This window comes from Cheilinus undulatus, linkage group 15, assembly GCF_018320785.1.
Source record: "Cheilinus undulatus linkage group 15, ASM1832078v1, whole genome shotgun sequence".
Classification (NCBI taxonomy): Eukaryota; Metazoa; Chordata; class Actinopteri; order Labriformes; family Labridae; genus Cheilinus; species Cheilinus undulatus.
This window is the reverse complement of record NC_054879.1, coordinates 26,901,988-26,922,261: the sequence shown is the minus strand read 5'-3', so window position 1 is coordinate 26,922,261 and position 20,274 is coordinate 26,901,988. Positions and strand designations below refer to the sequence as shown.

The 20,274-nt window shown below is 39.0% G+C and overlaps 1 protein-coding gene across 3 annotated transcripts in view; it reads right to left on the bottom strand.

Moving 5' to 3' along the window:
* Window positions 1-291: 291 nt before the first annotated feature.
* The window catches only part of man1a2 (mannosidase, alpha, class 1A, member 2), a 219,426-nt gene continuing 199,443 nt past the window's right edge, over window positions 292-20,274 (bottom strand). For all 3 annotated transcript variants that reach the window (XM_041806736.1, XM_041806737.1, XM_041806738.1), the window contains exons 12-14: window positions 19,695-19,867; window positions 5,950-6,065; window positions 292-1,717 (exon numbers count right to left, since the gene is read on the bottom strand). In XM_041806736.1, coding sequence (XP_041662670.1) covers window positions 1,582-1,717; window positions 5,950-6,065; window positions 19,695-19,867 — 425 coding nt within the window. In that variant the 3' untranslated portion in view covers window positions 292-1,581. The remainder of the gene's footprint in view (window positions 1,718-5,949; window positions 6,066-19,694; window positions 19,868-20,274) is intronic.

The window sequence follows — 20,274 nt, the reverse complement described above, 5'->3', positions numbered from 1 at the left end:
AACAAGCTTAGATTGACTTACAAATCTCTGCTGGCATAGACCTTTTTTCTGAGAGAGGAAGTGGCTTTTTTGAAAGCAGAACCAGCTTTTACTTAGCATTCAAAGCTACCAGACTCCTTTCACAAATTCTTTTAACTTGCAGAGTACAAAAACTGTGGGTATATGATGAAAAAATATTTTTTTTATATCACGCCTTGATTGAATGTTCTACAGCAACAAAAACTAGCCTGAAAAATAAACACATTTTTTAAATCTAAAATATATCCGAAAAAAACAGGGCCAGGTTTAAAATAGTGTAATTACCCTTTAATGTTTCATACTCAGCAATAGTTCATGAAGTCATGTGGGATCCCTAAATGAAGGCCTCTGAGTTTGAAGAGGTTTTTATTATGAATAGAAGAGGTAGAGGTTAAAATGTAGGCATGAAGAGATGAAAACGGTCTGTAAATAGGCGGTCAAACAGTGATGTAGGTCTAAACAGAGAAAAAGTGTCATGGTGGCTCAGCTGAGCAACACAATAGGGTCGTCATTTATTCAGCTCTCTCAGTGCTACACCTCTACTTACCTCTTCTTCCCAAACAAAGTGCACAGATTAATGATTTACAGCAGAGGTTATTTTTACCATCACACTCACTCAAACACATTCACACTCATACAAAAACGTGGTTGGGCTCTCACTTCATCTCACAGTGAAAAATGATTCGGAGTGAAAGCTGAGACATGAAGGAAAACACAAGATGAGTAACTGGATCAAAAAGCAGCATCCGATTGAGAAGCAGCAGAATGATTTTTGGGGAAAGTTGTGACTCGATGATGTCTCAGAGTGCAGAAAATGGAAATATGTGGAGCGAAGATGAGGGAGGCCTGCTGCTGTCCCTACTGTTCCACTTAGAATGGTCCACGTCTCTGAAAAAGGAGGATAAGAGGAGGAGCAGAGGACCAAAACCAGACCTCGCACTGATGATGTGACAAGCAGTTCCAGGTAAAAGTTTGTCTGATAAAGATTAAACAGGAAGGGAGAAAATGAAGGGCTTTGATTCAACCCTGTGTCCCCATTTAGGATTTGTCCAAACAGAAAAAAACCTCATTAACAGACCCTGTAAAGTCCTGAAGTCTGTCTGCGTGGAAAAATGTCACTTCTGTCAGCGCAGTGTCAAACTGACTCCTTCACAAATAATCCCGTGTGCACTCTCAGTGCCTTGGCATGAGCCGGTGGGAGGAAAAGTTTGGTCAAATCTCAAAGAAACACTAAAAATAATAACAAAAGTCAAGCATCCTTTTATGGAGCTTGGTCCTTCAGAGAAAAGAGTCAATTCAAGCCAGTCGAGAGGCTGAGCAGCAAACCCACCGTCCCCAGAGAGACGGTCAGAGAGAGTCAAAGAGTAAAAGGTAAAAGAGAAGAAGACTTTAAGTCCTCTCCACGCTGCACATGCTCTCTCTGTCTCCTCTGTTTCACGTCTGCAGTCCAAAAGCAGAAGAGTCCATAGAGCTGAATGTTTTTGTCCAGTGTTGGTGGGCTTTTTTGGGAAAGTGGGCAGACATGTGGTGCCCCCTGGTGTCGTGGTGGAGGAATAAGTCTGTCTATCGCTGAGCTGGTTCGCTGCCCGGCAGGGTGATGTTGCCAAGATGGAGGACAGGAAGTGGGTGTGCCTCTGTGTTGAAGACCCAGCTCTCCAACGGCATAAGGTCGTCACTGGAGAACAACAGGTACAGATACCTGAGGGGATGGGTGGATTGGGATAGGTGGGGTTCAGGGAGAAGGGAAAGTGAGAGGGATCGGGTGAGGAAAAAGAAAAGATAGACTTTAATGACCGTGTGGGGAAATTTGTCTTAGACTGCAGGAGTGAAATAAAACACAAAAAATAAAAGAAACTCCACACCCTTAATGTGTAGCTCAGGTATTAAAAATAAACTCCAAGAAATCTGAAATAATAAGAATGTCTGGTTTTCTGTTGTGATCTTGCATTCTGTCATGCTCTTGCTTTTGTTCCGTTTTCTTTATCAAAGTTCATTTTTTGGGCTTTCAGCGTTGCATATAGGTTGTTTGCAATCACATGATCCTGACTGTCCATTTGGGGTCTGGAAGTGGTGGATAGCCATTCGGAATCAATGAGAACAAAGGAAAGATGCTACTTTAAAGCTAAAAATGGACCTCTACGCTAATTATTATCAGAAAATTTCTACACACATTACATGTTTCATCAAAGCTACATGCCTTTAAAGTATTTCTGTACATGCATTGCAGCAACCTGAAAAATCAGACCAGTGTCACTTTTGCTACACAGGTCAATAGCTGTTGCATGCATCTATACAGTTTACTTACCTAAGACTGTAATTCTTTAGTCTAAACCTGGTTCAAGGTTAAAAAGATCCGCACAAATCTACCTGAATGGAGCATTTCCGTGTAGGAGGAAAAAAGGTTAGAAGGTGAATCAAACAGCTGCTTACTTTGTTTGGGAGCCATTGTGAAATCTGATTAGCATCGAAATAAAGCTGAAATTTATTATTTGCTCCTACATTTTCACAATAATCCTGGGGTAATCTTTTTGCACAAATCATGGCCAATCAGCTGCCTCGTTTACATAGAACTGCTGTATCCCAACAATGTGATCGGCCCACAGATGGCAGGGAATGTGAACAGATTTACACTAAAGCCTGCAGAACACAAAAACGTTCAAATGTCAGTGTGTCAGAGTTAGCAGCCAATGTGAAGGCTGACCTTTAACAACTTACACACTGAAGACAAATTTTCCTGATATTTGACACTCTGTGGTTAATAATTTCAGACACACTGACTAAAAAAATGTCTGATAATTAGAGACCTGCTGACAGAGCACTTGCTTAGCTGTTTTATGATCATCTTTGACCTTTCACACAGTCTGACTGACAGCTCTGAGAGTGAATATGGTGTAATATTAAATCACTTTATATGTCCAGTAGTAATAGGCGAGGATGACATGCAAACAGCTGCCAGCAGGGGGGGTCAGAGTGCTGAAGAAAACCTCTTATCTGCCTCTAGGTCACTTTCTGCATCCTAAGGCCTCCTCTGTTTCCATATCTCAGTGTTGATGGCTACTTACCATGGAGACATCAGATTATTGTCTGTAACAATAATCGGACTTCTAATACTTTCTTTAAAGGCTAATGACAAAAACAAGTTATTTAAACATTTATTTAGACTTTTAAAGGAGGAATGTTGATATGCACTAACTCTACATGAAGTCAGGGCTCTAGACCCTCTAAAATACAAGTTGAAAAAATAAAGATAAAAATTATATAAAATTCTATGAAAATTCCTTGTACATCTGAATGAAGGATTCTATTCACTGCTGTTTTTCTTTCTGTGCTATCTTTGCTATTCTTTTTATGTGTAGTGCTGGCAGCAGGAGTAATTGTGTTTTTGTTTGTGGGGGCCCATCAGGGACCATGAGCGAGGGTAGGTAGTTTCAGCGTTACTCTACTCTACTATGTAGAGAGCCCAGGTCTGCTGAGGGTGGTGATGCTGTTTTGAAAGACGATAAAGAAAGTCATGACGTTGGCATGGTGGGCAGTGACTTCTCAGTCCTCTGAGAAGTCCAACTTATCTGTCTGATTTATTTTGGCTCATTATTTCTCTCTTCTATTGATTAATCAAAGCTGAGTTATCATCTTGACAGCATTTATAATTATTTTCCATATTGTAAAAGAATATAAAAGCATTTAAAGATTAATCAATAAATACAGAGTTCCTGGGAAATTTTGAAAATCAAATTTAAGACTTTTTAAGACCTTTTTTGAATATTTTTGTATCTTTATTTCTTTTCATTTAATGCCTCCATTATATCCATATGCCATATGGTATGGTAATTGTTACAGATAGGTTTGGGGTCTTTTTCTTACTTTTCTTTTCCCCTGAAACTATGAGCTGGTATTAAACAGAGATGCAGCAGCTGTGTGTAAATATATTGTTGGGTAAAGCCTGGGAAATAAAGACTGCAAATCCCAGTGACACAGGTCGGTGTTGGGAGACATCACTTCCGTTTGATTGTGGAATTGGGGACACCTGTACAGAGCAGCGGGGATTCGCAGCAGCTGCAAAGCCATGATAGAGACACCGTAAAGAACTACTTCACTCTTACATCTGATGGACAACATGTGAAGTTGGGTTGTTCGGCCAGCACCATGGCCACTTAGCTGCATGAGTGTAGCCCGTGCATTTTTAAACCTGCACCACCATTACCACCATCTCTTCACCGCAACACAACAAAACCTGAACGAAGCCAACCAGACGGGGCTGGCAGCTCATGGGAGCCAAAGACTGTGCTTGTCGGGTAACCGAGGAAGGATGCAGTGGTCGAGGTCCAGATGTCGCACCAGGTACACACAGCTGCCATTTATTCGCCTCTGGTTTACTGCTCAGCTCATGGCTGTGTTTTCACGTTTGGATGCAGTGACCGCAACTCCATTAATTGGGGTTTTCTAAGTTGCATTTATAACATAATATTCATAACAAATTTTAGCAGTTGTGCTGGACTCATTCTAGACAGTTTAACTACTAAAAAGCAGAAAAGGTAGATCTGATAAAATAAGGGTGAGCTAGACATTTTTTTCAAGTGGGTAACTTGATAGACCAGAGGTTAGAGAAGTGAACTAGTGTTTCATGACAGTACAGAGTCCATTCAATCAAAGCAAGTAATAGAAAACAAGAGCAGGGTCTGGAGTTCACACCCGGGAAATTCTGAGGACTCAACTCTTTATTGCCTGAGATTCTGGATAATATTCATACAACAGTTTGTGGAGGAAATTCACCTATAAATACAAAACTGAACACAAATCACAGTGGAGAGTTCTGTTTACTGTTTTAACACCAGCAAAATAAAGACTATCAAAAGCTAACCTTACACAATGCCAAACATTTAAAAGTATAATCTTAAGATCTCACCAAAATAAGAAAATTACCTTGTCAATGGGTCAGTGTGTTTTCTAGCAGTTCCATTTCCTGTTTGAAATGAGCCTTAGAAATCCGGAGAAATTCTTTTTATTTTGCATTTTGTACTTTATGACAGAAAATGGAAAGAACAAAAAACATGAGCCATTTTCCCAGTTTTTCATTTCTGGAAAAAAAAAGAAAAGAAAAGCAGAAAAACAGGTCTCCAGATTTCTGAGGCTCATTTTAAACAGGAAATGGATCTGCCAGAAAATACACAGACCTTAATGTTGCTCAGAAAGTCACGTATTCACCGTGTGTTTACGTGCACTGGACTGTGATGGTTTAGGACGAACAAATTTACCATCACACCCCAACAACTGTCTAATGCTGTTGCTTGATTTGAAAATGTAAGAAATGTATGTTTCCACCACCTATGTACACCACATATATGCACTGACTCCACCACTTTGACTGTTGAGCATGAGAAAAGGCTTGGGTCCCAATCCACCTGCTGAGAACTACAGCTGTATTGCACTTTATTCAAATGCTAGAATAAGTTTGATTTTATGTGTTTTTTTACATCCTTTCAAGAATGGTTGGACTCATCAGGGCAGTAGCTGCAGCCCCATTTTTCTACCTATATGTCTTTCTTTAAATCTAAAAACAAGACTGCAGTTGCATTTGTTGAAAACATTAAATATGTGACTTAATTATTTGTTGAAGAAACTTTTGATTTGTAAAAAAGTCTTTGATACTATAAAAATTTCTGTTCATGGCTTTCTTTTAAAGCTTAAAGCCTGTATACTCTTTGTTTTTTTTAGAATTCTGAAAAAGATGCTTTTGCAACATCTTTGAATGACAGGATGCTGCTTTTGAAGATTTTTCTTTCACTTATTTTTACAAGTTTCATACAAATTGAAGTGATTATTTCAATCTAGGCTGACAAGTTCTTTCAATCAGCCCCTTCACTACACGCTGAATCATGCCATTAATCACAGAAGTGATTAATTAATCAACTCATCAGTGTGGTGTGATCTTACTTGAGCGTCTCAGCCAGGAAGAAGCTCTGCTGCACGTCATCGTAGGTCGGGTTTGAAGAGTAGACGTCCTTCACTCCCGAGAAACCTCCGCTCACTCTACAGTATTTATCGATAGCCTAGAGGAGATGAGGAGACAAAGAGGGAGGGAGGGAGGGGAGGATGGAATAAGATAGGGATAGAAAAGAAACAAGAAAAGTAGAAAAGAGATGGAAGTTCAAAAGTTGAAACATGGATAAAGAAATAAAAGAAACAGGACAGGAGTCGGAGAGAAAAAGGTAAAATAATAAGACCAGGATCATAAAGACGAAGAAAAACACAAGGAGAAAGGGCCAAGAGAGAAGGTGGTGGGGGTGGGAGAAGGAGAGCACAATTTTAATAAGCTTTCAAAAGCATGCTATAATTAATTTCTTTGCTGGTGACAGATTAGAGCGAGTCCTGGGGAGACACATACAGGAAACAGCAGCTGTAGAAAACGGGAGGAAAAGAAGATTAGCACAAAAGCCTCGCCCTGCTTCCCCTGCATTTACATTTTATTCGCAAACATTGACTTTATTGTCTGTCGTTGACCAGAAACAGCTTCATTATGAGGGGATGCACTCATTCTGTGTGCATGTGGGGGAGCAGTTTATAAAGACAAAGAAAATTCATAGATTGTGTTTGCATCAGATTTTAAATACATTGTAGAGAAAGGTGTTAAGTAGAAGATGCAGTACGTTTCTTTATTCATTGACAAGCTGTGATCTGTTTCAAGTTGATTTTAAGCTTTATTCAGTGCAAGGTTACATCTGATTTCTTTGGATTTCAAGTAGGCGTGTACTGCTTTAAAGTCAAAACAAAAATAAACTTGATGCTGAGCCTTTTCAGGACATATTTAGGCTCCTTTTGTAGGTGGTTATGCATCATGATGTAAATCCTCTCTGTCCATTCACTTCTGCTTTCGAGGGTTTATCGCTGATCCTCGTAGCACAACAGCTGTGATGTCAGCGTTTCAAAAACAACACGGAGGACAGCCAGTCAGATAACAGCTCAATGTGGACAATTAAACTGGCCTGATAACTGCCTCTTCTTCATAAAGACAGCCAGAATAAAAACCAGTACACAGCAAGTTAGTGACCTGTTAAAACAAGCATTAGAATAGAATCTGTCAGCTCTGTTTTACTTCGACAACAGAGGCTGAGGTCAAAGTGAATTAAGTCTTTATCCTGAGAAAAAACTTCCTTTAACGGCTTGTATTGACACAGTTTTACTTAAAATATCTAATCAGTCTCCTTAAATGGAAACACATAGTGGGAGATTATTCAATCAGGCTGGAACAGGTTTCTCCAAAAGGTCAATTCATAGTATGCCAGATGGTCTAGCATGTCTGTCACATGCTCCACATACGCAGGCTTTAGTCTTTAAAACATGCAGCCAGGATTCGACTCCAGCCCTTGGTACTTCAAACACGCCATTCCCCACTTTTTCCTCCCTGTTTCCAACACTACAAAATATCCTCCTTTGAAATAAGGGCATAGAAAAGCCCCGAAACAATCAATGAAGAAGTCAGTTCAATATAAGCTGTATCAGTTTTATTAAAGCACGTGCTGAGATGACAGTCAAATGAAGTTTGAACTCATCAAAGGCTCGTTTATGTGACTTATCTTCAGCCAGTTTTGGGCTGAGATAAATACAACTTTGCCTAAAATTTCTGGCATATCATTGCTCACAAAATATCATTCATTTAAAAAGATATTGTATCAGAAGTGAGAAGAGATAGTTTCTAAAAAGTAAAGAGGAACCTACTCAAAGTCTATTCAAAGCAGAATAAAGGTTCATTGCAAAAAGTGGGTCAGTTTCATCCAGGCGCACTAAAGACACATTTACATAAAAATGATCCACATAAAATGATTTTCTTTACTGTTTCCAGCAAATTCCTGCATTCAGAAGGCAATGTGATACAGCCAGAAAATGACAAAAACGCTGTAGGATAGATGCCAGGCTAGTAGTTGATGTGACATGTGAAATAAAAAGTGCATACACACATACTCTGCCTTTTACAGAGCAGTGAGGTGTTAACATACTTAGATAAATAGATAATTGAGAAGCTTAAACAGAATCAAGCAATCCGTTATTGTTGTTGTAGTCCACCTACTTGTGCATGGCTGCTGAAACCATGATGAGCATGCATGTGCAAACAGTGTGTCAAAATGTGTGGTGATAGAAAAACTTCCAACTTAAAATTACTGGAAATTATGGTAAACTCTTAATGATGGCTACACACTGGACAGTTTTCAAATCTCAACCAATTTGAAAGCAATGAGACCACAGACAGGAAAGCAATTTCATCTGGTTTGTAACATTATAATCCTCCAAATGCATCAGGGCTTCCCAAACTTTTCTGCAGTGCAAGAGGATGGGAACCCCTACAATCTCAGTGTTAAAGCATTATGTACTACACACTCACTTACCTTTCACCAGCACTGGCATAAGAACAACAGACAAGAACACAACATCCATAAAAACATAATATGCTATATATTCATTTATTAAAAGAGAGGCAAGATGCAGAATACTCCAACTCAAATAATTTAAATATCTCCAGAGGAGCTGCATATTGCCACCTTACACGCCAAGGGAAACGGTGCTGTTTACCAGAGTTTTTTACTCCTTAATCCCTTTACATAACTTTCTATTTTTAGAAACTCAAAACACCCTTTTTTTGTAAATGAGCAGCCGAAACGCAACAGAAGAGAATCATTTTGGCTGAAATTATAGACATGTAAATGTTGTGGGAAAATGCACATGCACTACCACTCCTAACCCTACAGAAAAATGATGAATAATAATAATGCAAGAAATACTTCTTTCACAAAAACTGAGGAACTTGCAAAGGAGTTAAAACTGTGGTTGGTTTTCATTTCCAGAAGTTAGTTTAGTTTGTATTTTGCTGCTGAAAAGATTTGTCGCTGACACGTTAATGCCTCTATTTGATTCTGGTGATGTTTTATTCATGTATGCATCTTCCTAATGCCTTAAATCTTTGGATACTGTTTACTATGGGGCGCTGAGTTCTACAGTAATCTCAAGTCCTAAACTCTTAATTGTATTCTCTATGATCTAGTTGGTTTGCCTTCATAGGCTGCTCAAAAGACAAAATCACTGGCAAATCACACCTATCGACCTTCTTCCCTCATAGTTGTGTAATCTTATTCACATGAAAAGAAGCTACAGTCTTTGTTCTGTGACTGAGTCACTAGACTTACTTTTGCTTTGATTCCAAAGTCCACCCTGAAATGGGTGACATGAATTTAGGTATGCAGCTCCTGCAACCTGGAATCTACAACAGGAAAATTTGTGTCTGGGTGAGCTGTCTCTTTAAATATTTGATAATACATTAAAGGAACTGGAGGAAAACCAATCAAGCTGTAGAGGTTTTAACTGACCTTCTGTCTCTGTGACTAAGGAGATGGTTGTCTGTTTTTATGTTTTAAGTTTCATGCCTGTAACTGTTGATTATGCTACTGTCTTGACCAGTGCCAGGATTTTTAATCTAAATGAGGTTCTTCAAGGCTAAATAAACTTATATTAAAAATCTTGCCTTCCCTTATTGTAATATCCTGGATAAATATAAATTCTAAATTTTGAAAACTTCAGAAAATTCAAAGTATTATGTTTTGTATACAAAAAGCTTAACAGCTCTGACCTCTTCCACTCAAAGACACGGGGAGCCAACAGTGGCCCCTCCCCAAAGACTACAAGAGACACTGCTCGCGGTAATTGTAATGTCCTGCAGAGAAAAACCACATCTGTCTAGACAGTTCTGTCTGTGTAAGGCAGAAACTTATAAATTATCCTAAATATAGCGCTTTAAAGGCTAAGTAAAGAGGACGGCTTAAGTCCAACCAGATTTGCACTTGCACAATAGGATTTTTTTTCTGATAGCATGTATAGTGTATGTTGTATTTAAGAACTGTGCAACATGCTGAATGTATTGATGTGCAATGCTTATTGTTTGATCGTTTCTACTACTATGCAAATGCATTTATTAAATATGTAATTTGCTTGTGATTTAATTATGTTTATTTAAGCAACAGCTACAAGGGACAGCAACATGGAAATGTAGCCAGTGGCGATGATCTTGCATATTTAAACTGTCGTGACCTGTACTAATATTGTCTATTAATATGCACAGACACTTTTAAATAAACTCTCTTCTTCTTATTTTTATTTTTATAAGGCAAAACCATCCGAAGACCAAGCAACTTGAAACCACAGAAAAACACTAGACATGGGGTGCAGATGACCTTATAGTTAAGGTTGTGCTCCATGTACGGGGGCTCGAAATCAGACCTGTGGCTCCTTTCCTGCATTTAAGTTTCCCACTTTCCTTCCCTGATTTCCTACATTATCCACTGTCCTCTCCTCTCTGAATACAAACAAAAGCCCTAAAAATACATTAGAAAAACAGAAAAAAATATGTATTTAGTGATGCATGGCTCTTTCCACCAAATGAAACCTGTTATGAGTTCTTATCATTCATGCTGGGTGCTGAGAAATAAAAATGTCCTCTTCTTGGAAAAAAAAAAAAAGTCTAATTTGTGAACAGGTGCTCCCTCCATCTGCAGTCACACGACTCTGTAATGACTCATTAAAAATGCAGCGCTCGTGCAGCTGCTGACTGGCAGACGCTACCTGTGCTGTATTGATTTACAGTGACGACTCGTTACGGTGAAATTGGCTTCTCCATAAAAATTCAAGCCGCGTGACACTCCTGCTCATACTTTATTGACTTTCACTATTAACGCATGTAATGAAAAGTATTATCTATGTCCTTGTCTCTCTCTAACACACAAATACGACACATGACTTCTCCCTCCATCCTGTCCTGGAGTGACCATTTTGCTGTCAGCAGATTTCCGTCACGAGGAGTTTGGAGCCATAATTCCTGTTATTAATGGGTTGCTGCTCCAGACATGCATTTGCCCTTCTGGAGCCACACTGCAGCCTGTGCCACACACAAATACATAAAACACACACTCATATAAAGCTGAGTATATCCTTCATTATGTCTAGCTGCTTAAAAAGACATTAAAACACAGGTCACATTTACACTCGAATAAATGCTCCGCAGTCTGGGAACTTTTAACCTTCTCACTACAGTAGATCAGTAAATTTAACTGTACGTATAAATGTAAAACACACACATCCAAAAGGACCATCTGTGCTAAATAAATTACCTAATAAAAGTCTACCTGTAGGAGGAGGAGTGTCTCCAGCTGCTAAGCGAGGACACGTTTCACATTACAGCAGCTTCACCTTCACACACCCAGACTCATAAAAGCACACATACTCCACTCTAGGGCTGGGATTACACGCCTTCGTCCCCGGGATTCTTGGGTGCTGATACGATTAATACAGACTGCATGCAACGTCAGTCAGTGTGAGTCTGTAGTTCCAGCAGCTGAGTTGCAGAAAGCATAAACTGGTGACAAAAATCAGAAGGGAGTGAGCAGTAAATATCTTTATTTTAGCTGAAAAAGTGCTGTTGTTTTAATAACTATATTTTGATGGTGTTTGCCACAGTCAGTATAGACCCTCAGCTGATGGAATGTGTTTATGGAAATGTTTGGGAGCTTAACCCTACGTTAATAAGGCCACAAGATTAAGCCATGCTACCACATGTATTCAGAGAATGATGAATATATGCTGAACCCCACTCCATTCTCCCTCAGTGCCTTAACTTGTTTTAAAATTGGGGTTGTGATTATTTAATTATTATTTAAGTTTATTTAACTGAGAAGTCCAATTGAAATTAAATATTTCTTTAACAAGAGAGACCTGGTCACATTTTTTGGGTTTAAGCTACGGATGCACGCTATTATCGGCAGTATATCGGTAATAGCTTACAAGGTTAATTATTGGTATTGGTAGATAGTAAAATTTATGCCCGACCGATAATGTGATGTCATAATTAAGTGCACGCGATGACGCCGGACGTGCGCCAACAACAAACTCAATATGACAGTTGTGTGGAAGAAGTTTGAGCTGTGGGAACAAGACAGCAAAGTAGCTGTTTGTATCACTTTTAAAGTACATGTGATGCAAGGAGGACTCAACAACATGCCTTTAACGCCACCAGTTTAATTGTGCATCTAAAAAACTGTCTCTTGATCACTACAAGGACTTTCTTAAGATAAAGAATCACAAAACTTTGTGCCAGGGAACACTCATCAACAGCCTCTACTTAAGTCATTCGACAAAGCTAAAAAATACAGCAGCGACCACCCAAAGGTGAGGAGCTGAACAGGAAAATCATTGAATTTATAGCTCTTGATAATCAGCCTTTCAGCATGGTGGAATATATGGGCTTCCGCAGCTAATGATTCATTTAAAGCCCCGCTATGTTAAAGCAGCCACTATTGCAGCCACTTTTGAAAACATGTTTTGGATATAGAACATGGAGAAAGAACGTGCATGTCATGCTATGTGAGAGTGGGTGAAACATGGCAAAAGCAATGATGGACTACCCTGTGCCAAGTCCCTCGTGCATGGTGAACAAACTGCAGCTGGCTGTGCACGAAGGTGTCCTGTCTCCAGCATTGGAGATGTGGGTGTTGCTGGGTTTTTACAGAGCTGTTTACTGGGAAATGCCCAATAAACTTGGTTGCTTAGTAAGTTTGTGTTGTTTAAAGCAGAATCAGGAGAACTGCTTCAGTTGAAGTTTTATTTCTTTTATTCATCTTGAGTCTCAAAACTTTAAAATTATATGTATTGTAAGCTCTAAATTCTAGCTATTTTTTTGCATTTAAGAATCTGTCTTTTTGTTGTTGCTGTTATTTAAAGCACTTTATCAGGATTATCTCAGGGAGCCATCCTGCAAACTGGCTGAGCAATAATAATCTGTTTATTGCCCTCAAAGATGCAGATGACTTTGGCTGTACTGTTAAAACACATGTAGCATGTAATGTACATGTAACCCAAAGACATTACTGTAAGTTTTTCATTAGTGTATGGCTGTATTTGAAAACAAAACAAAACAATACACCCTTAATTTCTGATAAAAATCAAATGTTTTGTCTGTTTCTTCAGAAACAGACTACCAACATAAAAAATAGATTTGTAGTACAGGTTGGAATTGGTGTTTTTTACAGTGGAAAAAATGTCATTAAACATCGGCATCGGCCAAAATGAGTTTTAAAGTATCGGCATATTGGATATCGGCAAAAATCCAACATAGTGCATCTCTAGTTTAAGTTTATAAAGTACTTCCTCCAGCATTCACACACTTTCATAGGCCTCTGTTACAACAGTGGAAGCAGTTTGGAGTCGAGTGCTGTGCCCAAGGACACATCGACATGTGACTACAGAAGCTTACCTCCCAGATGCCCAGGAAACAGCCATACAACTTAGAATATAACTTAGACATCACGAAATGGAAAAATTATGATTAAAAAACACATTTCAAATAATCAGTGGTGTTAAAGACTGAAGAGATTTGAAAAAAAAAAAGGCATGTAACATCTCCTCTGACCACTCTCAGCTCAAGTTGGCTGCTCTTTGGTAAGAGGAAATAATGTCACAATTATCCATCCTAGAGAAAAACTGATTTTTAAAATCATTCACCTAAAAAAAATCACAGTACTTTAAAAGATCTTTTTCTTCCCATTATTACAGCACACAAAAACAGGTGACTTATTGTGAATGGATGTGCATGCACACTAATAAAAGGCCAGACATTTGTTCATGGTAAAAAGGAGTATGATAGACAGGTGCAGGTGGCTGATGAATCAGATAGACTCAGCTGGGGTACAAAGGTGAAAATATGTGACGCAAACACAGAGAAGATCACAGGTGTTTTTAGGAAGTGTTTGTGTATAAAGTAAGAGAGGGATAGAGAGATCAACAGATGAAGAGAGCAGGATAGTGTAGGCTTTGTTTGAACGCAGAGCTTCAGGGGGTGTTTGAAAGTGTTATTGTATGTGTTTGAATGAGATGAAAAAAAGCCCTGAAAAAAAAGACAACATGCAAGTGACAGAATGAGAAAAAACATGTCAAGATAGCTTAAAATGTAAACAACTGCTCTTTGTATGCAGGTATAAAATATACAGTGTGTTCACAGGTTCATACACCTTCTAAAGGACAAAAATTATGGGGTTGTGGTGATTAATGTGCTCAACAGTTATCTAAATATACTGTTGATTAAAAAAAAGCTCAGTTCAACATAAAGACTCTGAGATCTGCATAAATCTCTGTGTTCATATGCAAAATTAAATAATCAAAGAGCAGTCATGATGAGTCCTTCAGCACTAGCTCTCTGTTTGTCACTTATACAATCACACATCATAAATACACTTGCCAATGTATCTGCTTGGCACATGAGAGCGTCTGCACTCACTCCCACTCAGAGAGACAAAGAGGAGACGTTTCAGTATTTAAAAAAATAGAGTAAAAAAAGCTGACAAGAAGATTGGCAGGAGAAAGAGAAAGAGGAGAGTTTGAAAAGAGTGAGAGGGGAAAAAACAAAATGTTTGACGAGCAGGCCGGCTGAGATTCAGACAGAGGAGACACTTCGGGTGGAAGACGAGCTCTTTAATCCTCTGTCAGACGGAGAAGAGCAGGGGAGTGAAAAGGACAGCCAGGGCTTCTCATTTCTGCTCTACTTTTATAAAGCTTTCAGATCAAAATACCAAAGGAGGGATGAATAACTAACAACTCCTGAGAGATTACAACACAGGGATTAAAGACAGGGAGGAACAATATTACTGGCAGAATATTGGTGATGGCTGATAACAGTTTAATAAGTTAATTATCAACATTGGCTGATATGGAAATCTCTGCTGATACTCATGACTTTGCTGTAGAAATCGGAAGAAAGTACCATGTTTCACCCTCTAAGGTGATGCATTAACTATGTGAGGCACAACCAGCACAGACCAACCTTTATTTTCCACCAATGAAACAAAGGAAAAAAAAAACTATTCCTCCAAAGATGCTAACCTGTTTGATTATCAAATCTGCACTCTGTAATGCAGCTGTCCTTTGCAAACCTCATAAACCCATATTTTATTTACAATATAGCACAAACAACATATCAGATGTTGAAACTGAGACATTTTACCATTTCATGAAAAAAATAGCTCATTTTGAATTTGAAAAGCAGCAACACATCTCAAAAAAGTAGGGACAGGGCCATGTTAACCATTGTGTAGCATCCCCTCTTCTCTTAACAACAGTCTGTCAACATCTGGGAAGAGAAGAGACCATTTGCTTGAGTTCTGGGAGAGAAATGTCCCATTCTTGTATGATAAGAGGATTCTGGCTGCTCAACAGTCATGGATGTTTTTTGCCACATCGTTTAATGATGAAGCTTTCTATTGCTGAAAGGTCTGGACTGCAGGCAGGCTAGTTCAGCACCTGGACTCTTCTACTGTAAAGCCATGCTGTTGTGATGGATGTGGTGTGTGGCTTCTCTGAAAGAGAGGCATGCTCTAAAACCTCTATCTTCTTTTCAGCATTGATCGTACCTTTCCAGATGTGTAAGTTGCCCACACCATAGGCACAAATGCAACCCCATACCATCAGAGATGCAGGCTTTTGAACTGTGAACTGATAACAAGCTGGATGGTCCCACTCTTCATTAGTCTGCAAGACACAGCATCCGTGGTTTTCAAAAAGAATTTCAAATTTGGATTCATGTGACCACAGAACAGTTTTCCATTCTGCCTCAGTCAATTTTAAATGAGCTCTGGCCCGGGAAAATGTTCACATATAGCTTCTTCTTGCATGACACACGCTTTAACCTGAATTGGGTTTCAGAGATATATGAACTATTGCAAACTTCTTTTTAATAACATTTTATACAGCTCCCCAACATTTTTAGGAACTGGGGTTGTGGATTTTTGCCCTTTTCAGCCAACAAAAAATGGGCAGGATTGTGAACGATCCCCTAAAGATGATGCTACCAGCCAAACAGTCTATGCCTCAACATTCCCAACAGCTAGTGATCCAGCCCTCAATTACAAGTTAATCTATTTTTACATAATACTAATTCATAACAATTGCTATCTTAAGACACTCTCCAAAAAGAGCTAACCATCTAGACTGTGCTTGACAGTCTTTCTTTCTGGAGCCTATGAGACAGAAACTAGGTTTGAAATGGTCTCCCCGCTGCAGGTTGTAATAGGCACAGAGGAACAGGATGAAAACAACTCTTTAGTTTGCTCTGTGGTTCCTTCATTAGAGACAAAGGAAGACTCATTACGACGCAGAGTCTGACCTTCAGATTCAAAAGTCGTCTAGACACTAAAGTCAATTTAAATCATAGTTTCAGCTGCAGTAAAACAAAGACAGCTCAATGATTAAATGGCTTCAATTTATAACAGAAAAATTGACACAAACTTTGCAGGAGTTTCACTGATAATGACTGCAAGAACTAAATTAAAAAATAAAATCCTCATCTGCCAAGACAAAAAAAAAACATTCACCATTCTGTCAATTTGCAAATTGTCTTCTTTGACTTTAATAGTAAAAACAGTTGCCTGAGGGTTGCTTAAATTAAACTAGAGAACCTTGACTTTCGACTTATAAATATGATATATGTATATATTAGGGCTGTCAAAGTTATTGCGTTGATATCGTGTTAACTCAAATTACTTTTAACGTCACTAATTTTTTGTCGCACAATCAACGCATGCATGCTGTGTGACCCTGGACCCATCCCGTAGTTTGCCAGATCAGGAAGCGGCGCCGTCGTGATGCAGTGCAAGTGAGCAAAAATGTATACAGGACAGATACTTCTGAATGGCAGGTTCAGCATTCAGATTATGCTGGATAAGACCGAAGTTATTTGCTCTTACTCTTGACGTGAACCTAGTTACCTGGAGTTTGTAGAGTCTTAAATATTTCGCATCATTCGCTGGCCGAGCACACCGCTAATGCTGAGCGCCGCCCCCTTAGCCATGCTGGATTGTTTACAACGGACACGCTCAGACAAACTCTGCAAGCAGGGATAGACTTGCTATATGGTATACCCGGCATTTTCCCAGTGGGTTGTTGTACTTTTAGGCCGGTATGATTTTTTCATTTATTCATTTGAGTTATGTACCAGCTCCATAGCGGCACTGTCCCTTATACTGACTGTGGACTGGTCCAATCACGTCTCATAAAGGTCAGTTTACCCCCTCTCCCATCCCCACTAAGCTCCTTATTGAAAGCGAAAGTATCCGGAGAAAACAAACTTGCGCACCAAAACGTTTGAGTGGAACTGTAAATAAACATCAAATTAAAAAAACAGTCAATTAAGATACTGCAAAAGTGTCGACTGCAGTCCCTGAGGAGATGGTCCGGTGCATGGTGAATGTACAGCTACATCATGAGGAGGAGGAGGAGGAGGAAGAGGAGGGGACAGAGCAGCAGAGGCTGGTGTGTGACAGTAGAACAGAGTATCATAAGAGTATCATAAGGTAAAAAGCATTATTAGACAGTGGGGCCCTTTATTTATGAAGAAAAATTGGTTTGAGATTAAATCTGTAGCTCTTCTATGATCTGAAGAATGAAAAGATGGTTAAGTCCTCTTACTACACCTAAAAGTTCTCCACTGAGACTTCTTTTATTTTGTGTGCTCATGAGTTTTGAAAAGCAGCTTCAAATTTGTGTTTATTGACATCATTCCAGTAAATCCACTGGACTGATGACAGTAATTTCTTACTGTCAGCGTTCATGTTACATTTGGGCATTTTTTAATTTGAATAGAAAAGATGGTAACTAATAGCAGACGTGTTTTATGTAATTATTTGCGTTTTCTCTTGAGTAGGGCAGATGTGTCTACCTTACTCACCTCTGACCACATCAGAACAGTGAAACACCATTAGATGTGAATGTGCCTTACTGCTGAGCTCTCAACAAAGACTTGACTTCTTCCAGTGATTGGTAGTATAGTTCTCTAATTTTATTTAGTCCCTCTTTTGTGTATCATCCTGTTGTGAGTCCTCTTGGTGTTCAGGGATGTTTCTGTGAGCCTTTACCCCCCCCCCGAAAGAAGGTCAAAATTGCTTTAGTGTGAAGGATCCAGGAATGATCTTTAAGTGATTTAAACTTCACTGACCTTGTTCTTTATGTCCATGTGGGATGATGACATCTGTTGTTCGGTGTTAAGCTGCAGCTAAGCTTAGTCTAGAGAATTTTTTGGATGTTTTCTGTCATTGTTTTGGGCTGTTAACATGAACAAACATTTGCATAAAGAAAGCATTTTTGTCCACTTGTGTTGATATGGGTATTTAAATTTTAAGAAACAGTCCTGTATGGTACATTAACGGATAAAAAGAGGGATTAATTTGCAATTAATCTCGAATTAACAATGAAATTTGTGAGAATAATTGCAATTAAAAATTTTAATCTATCGACAGCCCTAGTACATATATATCTGCATTTTACATGTAATACATCACTAGAAATCTTCCTGAATGCCCTCAAATCTCTAAATATCCCAGAAACAAGTAAGGAAATGACCCCAGACTTACTTACAAACTCTTACTTTCCCTCCTCATACATCTAGATAATCATAACACATTTTCTCTCTACTCTGGACCTGGCTATCCTTTATTTTCAGAGGTATTTTACACCTTAAAAGATGTTCTTTAGATCACTTTGAACATGTATAATTGAAAATCCTGAGGAAAGTCTGGGTTTAGCTCTTATTATCTGTCGCTGCCATTTAGTAAAGCTCCATTTATCCCATGGAATTCATTTCTGACTCAATTTCAGGTTGATTACTTTCCCCTAATAGACTACATTTCCCCTAAAAACCTGCTGGCTTTTGTTATTTGGAACCCGTCTCTTTTTTCTTTGCTGAAATAAGAGCAAGAGCTGATGATTCATGGGATAGACTTTTTCATTAAAGTCCTTCACTAGTCAGGTTTTCCTTAATTTACCAGAAACTGAAAAGCAAAGAGGGCAGATATCTTGGTCGATCCTTCACGGTGGTGTCCAGGGTAAAAACTCCAAAGGAAGTCTGAAAACATTTCCAACAATCCGAAAGCTCAAAATGAACATTGTACTTAGTTAAAGGTGCAGTTAGTCCAATTTTTAGCTTCACTCAAGTAACTAATTGCGTCTTGTTTTTAGGAAAATGAAAACTAAGACTTTTGCTGTCTGTCTATTAGACATTAAAGAACAAAATGAAATCATAATTCATATCAGACTAAAATATCACAACCATGACACAGAGTTGCAACGCTGCAAATGTTGTGATGGGATGGAAACAATGGAATCAAAATTCTATTCTCACTGTGGTGGGAGCTCTATGTGTGCAGCACTTTAATGACAGAACAAATTTTGTATCGTATCGTATCATCCACTGTAGTTTTGCTCAGTATGCCTTTCTTTCCATCAGTCCTTCTATTCCAGTTTCTTGGCTCATTGTGACAAAATGCAATGCATCCTGAGTCTGGTTATGCTCAAGTTTCTTCCTGTTAAATTGATGTGATTACTTTCTTCTGATGAGCAATGTTGCCAAATGCTTTCCTCATGATAGAACAATGTTGGTTCTCTCTAAATAATACAACGAAGACTTTGTTCTGGATCTGCTGTTTTATCCTTAGACAACTTTTTTTATGAGTCTGGGGCATCATGAAATGATTCCCTTGTTTTCCCTCCTCTAAAATAATGTCTGGTTCACTGTCTACTATCAGTGGAATCATTCTGAATACAGCAAACAATCACAAATCATAGTCTTCTAATGACAGCCTAGTTGCATGTGTATTATTTACCTGTGCTGCCTCCCAGCCCCACTGCCGATACTTGGGATCGTGGGTGAACCTCCACATGTACCAGTAGGTCTCAATGACCTCCGGTCGCAGGATGTAGTACTTCTCATTCTGCCGGACGGCAACCGCCTCCAGGCCACTGTCGAATTTAAAGGCCTCGGGGCCAAGCTTCAACACTGGAGGACAGAGGACAAAAAGGCAAGGAGATAATAGGAGGAGAAAAGAGAGGAGCAGAAATGTTAGGAGCAATGTAAGGACAAATAAGAAAGATGCAGCGAAAGGGTGAGTAAAGACAGCGATTGTTGATTGACGTATAGAGGAGGAAGGATGTTTAAGAGGAAAAAGCACAAAATAAGTGTTATCTTTAAATCTGTTTGGTTTATAGTTCAGTGCCTGCTGATTATAGGTCAAAGCTGATATGAAACAGTGCCCGTGTGCATTAGTGTGACTGCGTGTGCTATAAGGAGATAATAAGCCTCCATCCCCATTGATTTTACAGACTTTTCAACATCTTACGAGTGTTTTCTGCCAATTAAGTGTGACAGCTATTAACAGACCAACTGTGAAAAATCAGAGGGGCTGA